The sequence below is a fragment of the Apteryx rowi genome, unplaced genomic scaffold (genome assembly GCF_003343035.1).
Source record: "Apteryx rowi isolate R43461 unplaced genomic scaffold, aptRow1 scaffold_220, whole genome shotgun sequence".
Lineage (NCBI taxonomy): Eukaryota > Metazoa > Chordata > Aves > Apterygiformes > Apterygidae > Apteryx > Apteryx rowi.
Window position 1 is genome coordinate 825,748 of NW_020448531.1, and position 13,261 is coordinate 839,008.

Consider the following 13,261-nt stretch of genomic DNA (forward strand, 5'->3'; position numbering starts at 1 on the left):
GGAGACGCCACGGAGAAAACCCCCCGGCCGGAGCGGGACCATCGCAGGTGCTGCTGCCCCGCGGGGCGCCCGGGGGTCCCGGACCCTGCGCCCGCCTCGGGGAGAGGGGTCGGCGGGCGGATCGCCGGGGGGGGGGGGTAGAAACGCGGCGGGAGCTGCCCCGACGTACCGTCCCCGGGACCCGCCGGCGTGCAGCAGGGCAGAGGGGCTGGGGGGTCCCGGGGGTGCCGCCTCCCCGCTCCCTTCCCTGCTAACCCGCTGCAGCTTTGCCGCCGCAGGGCGATGCGGGAGGTGCCGGACGCCCAAGGGACGATCCCAGCGCATCCGCCACTTCTGCCAGAGCGACTTCGGTGAGCRCTGCAGGGGGGTGCGGGGCCTCGTGGGGCCGTTTCCCCCCACACACACCCCGGCTCAGCCCGCCCCGGCGCTCGCTCCGCAGTCTTCCAGGCCCGGATCCTGGCCACGCAGGCGGTGGGGCAGGAGACGCGCTACGAGGTGCAGGTGAAAACGCCGTACCGGCACCGCTTCCCGCTGGTGTCCCGCGAGTACGTCTGGGTGTCCAACACGTGCGGCTGCCCCCGGCTGCTGCCGGGCCGCGAGTACCTGCTCATGGCGCGGCGGCACGTCAACCACGAGCACACGCTCAACCGCATCCTGCTGCAGGACGACAGCTACGCCCGGCCCTGGTCGCCCCGCGAGGAGCGGCTGGTGCGGGACGCGGCCCGCCGCTGCGCCTGGCCGCCCTGAGCAGCCCCCGTGCACAGCTGCCCCCGCCCGCGCCGTCCCCGGGGGGAGGGGGGGTCTGCCGGGGGTGGGGGGCGGTAATTTATTTTTTTTTGCAGAGAATAAACTTATACCACCTCGTTCGCCACGTGTCCCCTCCTGGCTGGCGGCGGCTCCCCCGGCGTGTCCCCATGCCGAGTGCCCATCCGTGGCGCGGGGCGGTAGCTCGTGGCGCCGGTGGCACGTGGAAGCCGGCCAGGCTCAGCCTCCCGGGGTCGGGACCCGCCGCTTTATCTCCCTTCCGGCGGAGGCGAGCGCGTCCTTCCCCGTGCCAGAGCCCCCTCGCCCGTAACCCAACCCGGGGGCCGGCGGGGCCCCTGCGGGGACAGGACGGGACGGGCCCCGGGATGCTGCGGTGGCCTGGGCCATGGAAGCGCTGCCCCGTCGCGCCCCTGGGGGAAACTGAGGCAGGGGAGGGCACCGGGGAGCCGGAGGGGCCGCCGGCATCCCCAGCCCTCGCGCTTCGCCCGTCGTCGGAGCCCCCGAGGGCGGCTGCACCGGGGCCCGGGATGCCCCACGTCGCGGCTGCCGGCCCTGGGGGGTCCGGAGCCTAACGGGCAATTAATGACCGCGAGCCAGAGATGAGCCCCCGAGGGAGGAGGGGACCTGGGGGTGCTGCTGAGTATCCCCATCCTTGGAGATATTCCAAAGGCACCCGGACGCGATGCCGGGCACGGTGCTCCAGGTGACCCTGTCTAGGGCTAGATGATCTCCRGAGGTCCAGGCGGCCTCGAGCGCTCCGTGATCCTGGGCTCCCAGCTGGTGCCAGAGCCAGGTGCGCCGGGATTGAGGGCGGAGGAGCCGATGATTGGGGCCGGAGAGGGGCCCTTGCCCTAGAAAAGCCCCCCGGGGTGGGGTTGGCCCCCGGCAGGGGTGGTGGCGCTGGCTGCTGGTTCCCTGGCTCCAGCCGCCCTTGGGGGCGAGCGACGTGGGGCAGCATCGGGGCTCAGTGCTAGACCCCCCTCGGGTGCCCTGCGCCGGGGTCTGCAGGTCCCACTGGCTCCCCTCCCAGCCATGGCGAGCTCGGGACAGGTCACCCCGCGGGCCAAGCGGTGCCGTGGGGAGGGCGGCAGGGACGTGGGGGCCCCGGGGCTCTCGGCCGCCGAAGCTGGGGCGCGCCGGCGGAGAGAGGGGTGCCGAGGTGAGGAGGGTCGGGGGGGGCATCGCCCATCGGTGGGGAGGCCGGGACGCCGGGGACTGCATCGCCCTCCTCTCCGCAGAGCCCGCCACCCCCGGGAAGGGCCGGCTGCCCAAGCCGCGGCTCGATCCGGAGCGTTGCAAGCCGGCGTCCACCCCTCCGCGCTCGGGGAAGAGGGGGGAGCGCGCGGGCGCCCCAACGCCTGCCCGGGCAAGGAGCGTCGCCCGGGGGCCCGCGCACCCCCCGCCGCAGCCCTGCCCYGGGGGCATCTACTTCTCGGGGCTCCCCGCGGACGAGCAGCAGGACGTCGCCGTCCCCAGCCTGTGAGTACGCGGGAGCGGGTGGCTGTGACCCCCCCCCCAGCCCCACTGCACCACCAACCCTCTGCCTCCCCCCCGCCAGGCTGCCCCCCATCGCCCCGGCCCCCGCGCCCGGCCGGGGGGGCCCCATGAAGACCCGCAGCACGCCGGAGCCCACGCTCGTCCTGGAGCTGGTGAGCTGGGGGGGGAACCCCGGGGAGGGGGGGGGTCGGTCGGGACCCCGGGGCCGGGTCTGACCCTGCCCCATCGCCTGCAGGACGGGACCCTGGTCTGCTCCTCCGTGCTGGCCGGCCGCCTGCGGGACGCCGCGGCCACCTTCACCGCGTCCTTCCAGGGAGACGCCTACGAGGTGGGTCGCCCACCGGGGGGTCCCCGCTCCCGGGGACGGGCGAGCGGGGTGCGGGGACGACGGGGTGGGCACGGAGAGCTGCGGCGGCGTCTTGGGGCTGCCGGATGGCGGTGAGGAGCCCTGCGGTCTCTCCGCCCGCGTCCTCCCATCCGGATGGAGAAGGGGGTCCCTGCCCCAGCTGCAGCCCTGGGCTTGAAATGCCGGGGAAAAGGGTGGCCGAGGCTCCCGCCCGCTGTCCGYGGGGCTCCTCGCTCTTGGGCAGGACCCGGGTGTTGGGTCCTGGGGTGCCGGTGGCCGGTCCGGGGCTGCCTGGAGACGCTGCTCCCCTTCYAGGTTCACCTGAAGCTGCGTCCCCACGTGCGGCAGTTCCTGGAGAGCCTCTCCAAGACCTACGAGGTACCCGGAGCCCCCGAACCCGATATTGCCCCGGGGTCCGCAGAGAGCCGGGGAGGGTATGGCTGCGTCGGGGTGGGGAGGGCTCGGGGGRGCCTGCGCGGGGGCTGGTGGCGTGGGGACCCCCAGGCTGGGCAGTCCCATGAACCGCAGCCTCTGGGCGCCGGGGTCGGTCCCCCAGCTTTGCCACCGGCGGAGGGGGCCCCTTATCTGCTCCCCTCCCCTCCAGATCTCGGTCTTCACGACCGCGAAGCAGGACTACGCGGAGAAGGTCCTGGATGTGCTGGACCCCAAGAGGAAGCTGATCAGGTGATGGCCTTGCAGAACCCCCCCACACACACACCCCGGGAGCCCTCCTCGCAGCAGGGACTGGTGCCCACGGCCTCTGCCTCCCTTCCCAGGCACTGCCTCTCCCAGCGGGATTGCCTCTGCGCCCGGGGCTGCTACTGGAAGGACCTGTCCCTCCTGAGCAGGGACCTGGCCAAGTCGGTGGCTCTCGACCACACCATCCAGGGATTTCCCTCCCAGGTACCGGCATCGCTGGCTTTCGTGTCGGGGGGGGGGGAGCTGAGAGCGGCCCTGGGGGATGCTCCGTGTTTTGGGGGGAGGCTCGACCCCACCGCACCGGCCCCGGGAGCATCGTGGCTGCAACGGCTCCTCCGTGGCCAGCGCTCGCCCTCTCTCCCCAGGCTGCCAACTGGATCCCGGTGCCGAGGTGGTGGGGGGACCCCCGGGACGAGGAGCTGCTGCACCTCATCCCGCTGCTGGGGCAGCTCTGCCAGGCGGTGAGGAACCCGCGGATGGGGTGGGAACGGGCTTCCCCGGCACGGAGCCAAGCTCGGAGCTGCTCCTGCCGCAGCCCGGCTCCGGGGCAGAGGCCTCCTCTACCCCTCGCGCTCTCCCCGCGCAGGACGACGTGCGCACCGAGATCCGGCGGCGGTTCCCGCTCCGCAGGCTGCTGGCCGAGGACTGAGCCAGCCCGCGTGGGAGGGCAGCAAGCGTTTCCTGGAGAAAGCCCTCCTGGCCGGCAAGTGGGAAGCACCCGGCTCCCAGCCTAGTTCGGAGGGGCCAGCAGGGCTCGTGCTGCCATAGGGGAAACCTTGCTCCGGCACATCCAGCTCTTTCATCCAGGGATGGGGAATTTGGGACAGTCATTAACTGCTTTTTTAATCTGGCTCCAAAGTTCTGGTCTCCGTGGCTGTGGCACGAATCCCAGCACGTCCCTCGAGGGGGATGAGCAGGGCTGCCGAGGGGGCTGGGGTCCCACCAGGAACAGCTTCTTGCTCTCAGCTGCCTTCCCTGGAAAACCCTGTGGATAAGGGCTGCCGTGCTGGACTGGCAGCTGCCGGCTCCGTCCCGGCCCTTCCTGCACTCTCTGCTCTGTAACGTCCCGCCAAGGGGGTGGTTTGGGTGATTATATGCTTGGACAAAGGTCTTGCTCTCTCCTTTAATTTCCGAGCGTGTCTCAGCTGCGCAAACATGCTGAGCTTGGGGATGGCACAGTTCGGCGGTGGGACAAATCCCTCCCAGCCTGGGAAGCCGCAGCTCTCCTTCCCCTGGGCCGGTGCTGCCCTGAGCAGGCTCGGTGCCGCAGTTTGGAGACGGAGGCCAAGCCTCCTCGCGGCGGCAGCGGTGCCCCTGGGAGGGCCCCAGCTGGCAGCTCTCCCCGTGCCTGTCCCAGGCCTGCCCGGCGCTGCGCTGCGTGCCGGGACGCAGCCGCCGCTGCGCCTCTGCCAGCCTTCCTCCGAGGGCGAGGGCCGAGGGCGTTTGCCTCCGCTCGCCCCCGCTGTGCTGCTGCAGCCGGGGTCAGGGCAGAGCGGCTGCGGGGTGCAGCAGCCCCCGTTTCGCAGGCACTAAAGCCTGCTGTTAATCAGGAGCCCGGGACCACACTGGGCTTCCTGAGCAGCAGCTCGGAGTCCTGCTCCGTCTGCCCTGCCAAAAGCTGCGTGAGCTCATGGCTGAGCTAATGCTCGGAGCTGGATGTGTTTACTTGGGTGCAGCTGTTTGGAGGGAAGTCACATCTCCTCCTACCCCTGTCCCTCCGCGCCTGGGAAAGGGCGCAGGGCTCCTGCTCCGCTCTCGGACGTGCAGCTGAGCCCTTCTGGAAATAGCTCACTTGCAGCAGTGTGCAGCCTCCGGCACGCTCAAGTCTCGGGGGTGACGCAGGGGACAAGCCAGGCAGGGAGGTAAGCCACCGTCCCCGTGTCCCTGCCGACACGGGGAGCTGGAAACGGGGTGGGATCAGCACAGGAGCTGCAGGCGAGGGAAGTCGCCCTTGTCTCCCCAGCGAGAGAGGGCAGCCCAGAATGGCARCAACAGTTTATTTCGGAGGCCTGGGAAGGCCAGCTCTGTCCCAGGCTGGGGATCCAGCCAAGTGTGTCCGTGCAGGCTTCTGGAGTGTGCGTGTCCGTCAGCTGGGGGCTGCTGTAACTCCGTCATCCCGGTCCAAGGCCAGCAGGCACCATCTGCCACCAACGGAGGCAGCCGGCACGGAAGGCCAGGCGGTATGTGACRTAGAGGATGGCTAAGAGGATCAGGCTCCCGCAGATCAGGCTCAGCAGGATGAGGACGGGGAGATGCGCCYGTTGCAGCGCGTCCTGGCTGGGCAAGCCCCGCGGAGGCGAGCAGGAGCGGGAGAGCTCGTCGAAGGTGCAGGCGGGGGGACAGGCGGTGCAGTTGTTGGCCGAAGCACCCTGGCACGTGTAGCAGGAGGGGTGGCATTCGGCACAGACGCCGGCTGCGTGCGGGGAGGCAGATCTTCGGGTGAGGCTGTAGTAGCGTGGAGGGCAGTAGGACAGGCACAAGCGCTGGTAGGCGTAGAACGAGTCGCCGCACTCTGCGGAGGGGTGGGTGGCGTGAGCTGGGGCTGAGAGGCGGCTGGGAGCCTGCCGTCAGCCCCAGGTGCCTGTGACAGCACTGTCCCCTCCTGCCCAAAGACTCAGTGCCCTGCGCACAGCACAGGGACGCCCCTTGGGGAAGCCTCCTGGGTGGCACAGTGGCTCTGCCTGCATCAGGCAGCCCAGGAGAGTCGGTGTCTGGAAAGGGGAGCGCTCACCCTCGCACGCTCCCTGCGCGTCCCGTTTAATGCACTCGCTCACAGCAGAGGCCACCAAGCGCCGGCCCGTCATGTCCTCGTCTGTGCCGTGGAGGTGCAGGATGAAGCTGGTCAGGATGCCTGCGGGGCAGGAGATGGGGCTCCTGGTCTGCTGCCAGGAGCTCTGGGGCCACGCGGAAGAGAGCAAGCAATGCCCCCTTCCCGGCCACATGCTGTCCAGGAAGACCCTCAAAACACAAGCAAATGTGACCCTGCCCATTCCAAAACCTTGCAGAAAAAGAGGGATTGAGCCAGACCCTGTGCCCAGCAGGGAGCAGGAAAAGAACAAGACCAACAAGTTGCTAATCAAGAGAGGGGAAAGGAAGAGGAAAGAATGACTGGGCACTGGGTGAGCCCAGTGAATGGGGTTCGCTGCCCTGGATGCTCACCTGTGTTATARGCATCGCCCTTGTTCTCTAGGAGGAGTGTCCAGGTCCCATGGGGGTCCTCATCCCAGAAGTGTGTGGACATGAAGGTCCAGTTCTTGTAGCCCTCCCTGCTGGTGTCATAGGGGCTGGAGGAGAAGAGAGCCACGAGCACAAGGCGGAAGGGGAGGGATGCAGTCTGAGGAGGTCCTAGTCTCCCAGTTCTTGGTATAACGGGGCATTGCCAAGACATAGCATGGATTATAGAGGAGTCTTGGCTTTGGGCACTGTGAGCCCATTCCCATGGGGGCCAGAAGGAGCCATTTCACTGTGGGGTTGGGTCTTCTGGCCCTGGGAGAAGCTGTCGGAGAAGACCCCCTCTGTCCCAGGGCAGCAGGTAAATCTCCGCACCACAATGTTTCCATCGCAATGTGCTTCCCCATGAACTTGCTGAACGCCCACGGAGCCCCCTTACCGCACAGCCACCAGTGTGGATGTGGTCCCCATCGGGCTGGTCAGAGCGATCACCARGTCCCCTCTCCTGCTGTAGCTCAGAGAGAGCTGGACCTGGACATGCTCCAGCGAGCGGATGCCCTTGGTCCTTCCTGAGCAGAAGGAGACGTTCACAGAGATGGTGAGCTTGGAGCCTATGTTCCTACAAGGTACAAGGCAGAGGTAAGAGCTTCTCTTTCCCCCTCCATGGACCTCCTGCCCTCCACAACCTCTAACCATGGCCCTGTGGTTACAGCAGAAGCCATGCAGCACTTTCCCGAGAAGCAAGACCCAGTTCCTGCACTGGGCACAGCATGATTTTGCTATAAGAAAGTGCCTGCACTAACTCATGTGAAGTCGGATCCGGGGGGGGGGGGGGTGTCTTTCCTTACCGGGGGGTGTGAAGTGCCTTGACCGAACACTTCCGCTGAGGCCGAGTTCCYGTCCACTTCCTSGCCAGCTCCACCAGCAGGCCAGCATCCAGGAGCCCGTAGCCGTAGTGGTGGCTCACTGAAAGGTAAATGCCACCCAAGAGAAGGCACGTGAGTCCCTACACAGACCTGCGACACGAGAGTACCAGAGGGCTCCTGCCCCAGAAACGCTGGCAAATAGTTCAAGGGGCAACGTGTYCTTCCAGAAACAGCAGAAGGGAAGCAGAAGTGTGCAGGCCCGGCAACGGCCGAGCCATCCACTCACCCTTGCGTCCGACCCCGTTCACAGCCCAGTCTTCTGCCTGCAGGTGGGCAGGCTTGGAGGCCCTGACCACGAGATGCTGCATGTCACGCCAGGTCAGTGCTGGGCTGGAAGCAAGGAGGACTTTGGGACAGGGGTCTCTATTTTGGGTTATCTTTTGAGGCTGAAATTTGGCTCTTCTAACTTTTGATATTGGAAAGTGAGTTGTCTGGGTCCAAGCTAGTCCCCCCGCCCCACACACACAACTTCCCTGATTGCCAAAATGGGAGAAACGGACACCTTCAGAGGACAATTCTCTTCCTGTCTCTGGCCCCTCTCCCACAGGAGAAGAGGCTGCCCCATGAGAGCACAGGGAGACCTCAGCTCCGCATCCCCAAGCCCCACCGCTAACAGGGCGAAGCCCCCCTTCCTTGGCACTGCAGGGTCCCAGTGAGGCACCGCACGTGCCCTGGGCCGAGGGACGGGACCGTTGCCTCGCTGGGACCTACTTGGCCTCCAGAGCGAGGGCAATCATTCCAGYAGCCAACGGGGCAGAGGCAGAGGTGCCCGAGTGCTTGTCGGTGCAGCGGTGGTGCAAGTCGGTGGTCACCTGGGGAAGGAGAGGGGGGTTCTTGGCGCAGTTGCTTGCTGATGAAGCAGAGGGCAGGACTGGCTGGAATGGATCCCTTCAAAAAAAGCTCCCTTGGGTTCTGTTTTCCTGGTCCCTCCAAGCCTTCAAGGCCTAATACAGATATTTTAATAAAGCCCCCCCTCTCCCTGCCCAGGTAAGAAGGGTCCAGATGAGCCTGCCCTGTACTGGGAATTGGTGTCTGCTAGAGGGTCGCTGCCCCGGGAAGAGCCAGGAGGAGACTCACAATCTGCTTCTCGCTCCTCGTGCCACTGCTGTAGGTGGTGGTGAGGGTGGAGGAACAGGCCTCGCTGTACCAGGGTATCTGACCACTTGCAGAGGTGCTGCCGACCGACAGGGTGTAGATGCTGTTGGTGTACCCGTCGCAGTTGCAGTTGTCGTGGTGGAGCCCGCCGTTGCCGGAGGCCCAGACGAAGATGGAACCGAGGCCTCCCCGCCCCTGGCAGACGGAGTGGGAGCAGGGAGTCCTCCCCTGCATGCTGTCCCAGCAACGTGCTGTGGAGAGCCTAGAGGACCTTCTCCCATTGCAGCGCAAGGACCTAGTGCCAGCCCAGCTCCTGCTCACAGCAGGTTGGGTTCAGAGCCAGCAAACTCGGAGGCCCCAAGGCCAAGGCCGTGCTTACATTTGTGACCCCTTTGTAGAAGGCCTCCATGGCCAGCACTCCCGGCCCATCCACGGTCTTCCCGTCATCCTCAGGGCCCCAGCTGGCACTGTAGATGTGGATGTGCTGGGGATGGAAGCTCAGGGACTGAGCTTCCACAATGTCAGTGATGGGACCGTCCAGCATCCGCACACCTGCAGGGCCAGGAATATGAGAGCGGCAGCATTCGAGAGGCCGCAACAGCAGCTGGGCAGCCACAGCAGCCGGCGATGCCCTGCAGCAGGCTCCAGGTGGACATGAGCATCTCGTGCTCCATGGGAGCCCAGGGACAGAGTGGGATTGCGCTGGCCCCTGGCTTCATTCCCTGGTTGCCGTGGGCACCTTTTGCATAATCCTGCCACAAGGAGATCAGGCTCCTGCAGGTCTGCGCAGCCACTGCTGTGAGCACGTACCCGAGGCTCCTTGTTAATCCCTCTGCAGTTAAGCCCAGCAAGTTATCCCAGCTTTCAACCCTATTTGCCACACGCGCTTCCTCAGGGGAACCTAAGCCTGCGTGTCGCTGGTGCTGCCTGGCCAAACCTTTCGTTGTAGAAGGGGCATTAAATCCCCATGGCTCCAGGGACCCTAGCAACCCCCGGGCCGTGCCAAGGGGAGCTCTGCGGACCAGGCTTGCAGCGGCCAAGCCTCGCACCGCTGCTCGGTTTGCTGTAACTAATCAGCACCCTCTAGTGTCTTACAAGCCATCAGCTTCCTCCAGAGCAGCCCAGCTGCTGTGGGAAGCTCTCGATGCTTTTACACACACAAAACAAGATCCAGAGATTCACTTTCAAAGTGCTGCTACAAGGCAGTTCAAGGGCCTGATTTTTCAGAAAGCCCTGACTCTTGCAGCTCCCCTCGGAGCGCCTGCAGAACAGGGACAAGGGTGGCAGAAATCCCTGCCAACAAGGACTTTGCAATACTGATTTGGCCACGCTGCTCTTGAAGCCAAAGCTGTCTTTGCAGCATCTGGATCAAGATGACATTAGTATCAGCCTGACGAGGTACAGCCTCACTGTGGGCCTGGAGCCACACACTCCTCCAGGGCGTCTGAGCTCATTCGTGACTCCCTTCCCACATCACGCCAGCGAGTAGGAGTAATTGCTCACCTCCAACTTTTGCGTTGTATGCAATGCCTGCTCCACAAACTCGGTTGTTGGCTACAGCTGCCACTTCTCCTGCACAACGTGTGCCGTGCCTGAGGGGTAGAGTTAGATTATGATCGATCCTCAGTGAGGAGTAAAAAGGGCCTGGAATCGTCTCAGCCCAGAGAGATAAGAAATACCCAGCACAGGGAACAGAGATTGTCTGGACGACCAGCCAAGAAAACTCACCGGTTCTCGTCCCAGGCGTTGTATCTGGGCTGTGGATCAGGGTCGTTGCTGTTGAAGTCGTAACTTGCAAGGGGATCCTATTGCAGAAAGGGGCACTAGCATGAGAAAACTGCATTAAGAAGTTTGTTGTTGCAACAACTTGAAACAGACTTCCTGGCGTTTAGCCCTGTGTCTGGCCCTCTGAATCACCCTGCCTCCCAGCAAGCACGCTGCTCTCGCAACCCAGGCAGCGCAGGGGAGGCCCATCTGCACCCAGCAACTGCATCAGATTAACTTGAAATTGTTTTAAACAGGATTTCATTATATCACTGTAACTTTGCATGTCATGGTGCTGGTTCATAGTACCTCGGTTCACGTTCGATGAGAAAACAGCACAACACGCCTGGGGCTATGGGTGAGTCTAACCTAACTCCCTGCCATGGAATTAGCAAAGAGGAACTAAGAAACACTGAAACTGTGTTTTTATAAGCAACTGATTAAGATTCACCTGTTCTCTTTGCTTTCCGAGCACGTGAGGGCTTACAAGGTTTACTTGCTTTGCAGCTTGGTCTAATTACAGCTGACTATTTTTGGGGCTTGAGCGTTGCTTTACAAATTGCATGTACAAGTTCTAATGTTTCCTTGATGTAAGAATTCATTGTGAAAATACTAAGCCTTTTGATCCAGCCAGGGAGAGGTTGAATTCCCAGTGCAAAGTCCCACCAGCTAGATAAAGGTATTGGCTCCTACCCTCCCCTGGAGACAGCATGCTGTAAAGCAGCAGTATGCAGCTTCCTGGAGCCTTCGTTACTTAGCCCTGGAGGCAGTAATTATAGTTACGTAGTTAGGAGACAGGTCTGGATGATCCTTCTCAATCCCGTCATCCAGGATGGAGAGCACAACTCCCAARCCAGTGTACCCTTTGCCCCAAGCGGTGAGGACATTCAGATCTGGACTGACATCGTTGTTCTGGAAAACAGATTAAATCTGATCAGCCAGGGCCGCTCTGAGCAGCAGGCTGTGAACGTCCTTCAGAGACTACTCTGCTGTATCATCACTGTCAGTATTAGTCCTATTTACGTGTAGGGGAGATGATTTGCTTCAGGACATTGGGATTAGAAGGGTGAGACAGGAAGCGAGAGCAGCAAAAATCTCACCATGTACCACTGTTTATGGAACCAGGGATCTGTCGGCACCACCGTGACGCTTCTCTTCGTACGCCTCTTCACAGTTTGCTGCTCAAACCAGTGAACCTGAACAGCAAGCAGGTCCCTCGTTGGTGTCGGGCAGACCCGGGGGCTCCTCCTGGGGCCACCCGGCATGCCTCACGCTCGCTTCGATCGCACAGCGCCTCCGCTCAACCTCTACACGCCTGCAATATTCATGGCTGGTGTATCCCACACCTTCGCACATGGCTGTTTTACCTTAGGAGGAGAAGGAGCCTTCAATGCTCCTAATCTCTGGCTGTGTGGCCAGATGGACCGTGCAACACAGTGTCACAGAGATAACCACACCACTCAGGTAGCAACCGTTCAGCTGCCCCCGAGCGCGGCAAACGAACCTGGACGCGTTAATGCCGCTGCAGCGTCTCCAGGCCTGAACTCTTATCTCTGCCTGCCGTGGCATGCTTGGTAACCTCGGTCCCCTGCAATCACCTGCTCTTACCTTCGGCTCTTTCTTCAGGCGCATGTTCCAGCCCCAGTGTCTGCTTAAGGATTTCTGCACGGTGCCTCGGTGTTTGAAATGGTAATAAGGCTCTCCCTCTATCACCTGCAGACACAGAGAGCTGCTCAGGAGGTCATTTCTAGACAAGCAGCTAGACGAGGGGCGTGCGTGCCGGCTCGACACGGGCTGCAGAGATCAAAGGGAGATGTTTAATATATGAGTCGTGTACAGCAGGACAACTAGGGAGCACCGTTTGGAGATGAGGCACTCTTCAAGACGAGCTTTCTGTTTCCTCACTCAGCCAGCCTCTGGGGGCAGCTTTAATGCAGATACCGAAGGCCATTAGGCCCTAGGTCCATGCAGCCCTATTGCACTGATTTCCTCCTTAATTTTCATTTGCATCTGCTTCAGCGTGCTGGAGAGAGTTGAAAACCACTAGCTCACGCTGTTAGATGGAATAATTGCATGCCCTCCTTTAAAATAAAACCAGCCTCCTGCTAAAAGCTTCCCCGGTGCAGATGCATGCGGGAGAGAGGTGGGGAGAAGACAGACCAACCGGGAGCGAAAAATACGCCAGCGAGCAGATGCGGACGCCGTCCCCGGCTTCACACGCTGGCCTCCTCCCTGCCCCACGAACCTTTCCTCGCCGTGGGCCGGCGGCAGCTTTGGACGGCCGGCTGCCTGGTGCCGTGGGGCAGGGAGAAGGGGGCTCCCRCTCCCCGCGTCGAGGCGGGAGCTTTGACACGAGGAAAGAGGGGCTGGATTGGGGGCCCGAGCATCCCCCCGCAGCCCCGGGGGGTGCAGATGGGAGAGTCGGCCTGGGAGAGTCGGATTTGGGGGGGCCAGGCCTGGGATGGCAGAAGGGAGCCAGATGGGGGACAGGCCCCAAATGGCAGAATGGGCCCCAGATGGGGGACGAGGTCCCAGATGGGGGGGGACAGGCCCCAGATAGGGGATCAGGTCCCAGATTTGGGACAGGCCCCAGAAGGAGGACCAGGTCCCAGATGGGAGGCAGGTCCCAGCTGGGGAACGGGCCCCCAAATGGGGGGGGCAGGCCCCTAATGGGGGACAGCCCTAGACAGGGGGATGAGACCCAGATAGGGAACAGGTCCCAAATGGGGGGGACAAGCCCCAGAGGTGAGACAGGACCCAGATGGGGGGATGAGCCCCAGACAGGGATGAGCCCCAAATAGGGGGGCCAAGCCCCAAATAGGGGGACAGGCCCCAGCAGTGGGATGGGTCCCGGATGGGGGGGACAAGCCCCAGAGGTGGGACAGGTCCCACATAGGGGGGCAAGCCCCAAACAGGGACGAGCCCCAGATGGGGGGCCGAGCCCCAAATAGGGGGACAGGCCCCAAGTGGGGGGGGCGAGCCCCAAACAGGGACGAGC

At 63.5% G+C, this 13,261-nt stretch overlaps 2 protein-coding genes across 2 annotated transcripts in view; one reads left to right on the forward strand and one right to left on the reverse strand.

The window, feature by feature from the left end:
* The window catches only part of ADAMTSL5 (ADAMTS like 5), a 6,530-nt gene extending 5,783 nt beyond the window's left edge, over positions 1-747 (forward strand). Inside the window, exons 11-12 of the mRNA XM_026064744.1 lie at positions 265-350; positions 440-747. Coding sequence (XP_025920529.1) covers positions 265-350; positions 440-747 — 394 coding nt within the window. The remainder of the gene's footprint in view (positions 1-264; positions 351-439) is intronic.
* Positions 748-5,418: 4,671 nt separating this feature from the next.
* The window catches only part of PCSK4 (proprotein convertase subtilisin/kexin type 4), an 8,442-nt gene continuing 599 nt past the window's right edge, over positions 5,419-13,261 (reverse strand). The window contains exons 2-15 of the mRNA XM_026064745.1: positions 11,872-11,976; positions 11,364-11,459; positions 11,047-11,175; positions 10,228-10,304; positions 10,003-10,091; positions 8,879-9,051; positions 8,482-8,694; positions 8,116-8,216; positions 7,631-7,734; positions 7,327-7,444; positions 6,918-7,097; positions 6,467-6,591; positions 6,039-6,158; positions 5,419-5,819 (exon numbers count right to left, since the gene is read on the reverse strand). Of these exons, the coding sequence (XP_025920530.1) occupies positions 5,419-5,819; positions 6,039-6,158; positions 6,467-6,591; positions 6,918-7,097; positions 7,327-7,444; positions 7,631-7,734; positions 8,116-8,216; positions 8,482-8,694; positions 8,879-9,051; positions 10,003-10,091; positions 10,228-10,304; positions 11,047-11,175; positions 11,364-11,459; positions 11,872-11,976 (2,031 nt within the window). The remainder of the gene's footprint in view (positions 5,820-6,038; positions 6,159-6,466; positions 6,592-6,917; positions 7,098-7,326; positions 7,445-7,630; positions 7,735-8,115; positions 8,217-8,481; positions 8,695-8,878; positions 9,052-10,002; positions 10,092-10,227; positions 10,305-11,046; positions 11,176-11,363; positions 11,460-11,871; positions 11,977-13,261) is intronic.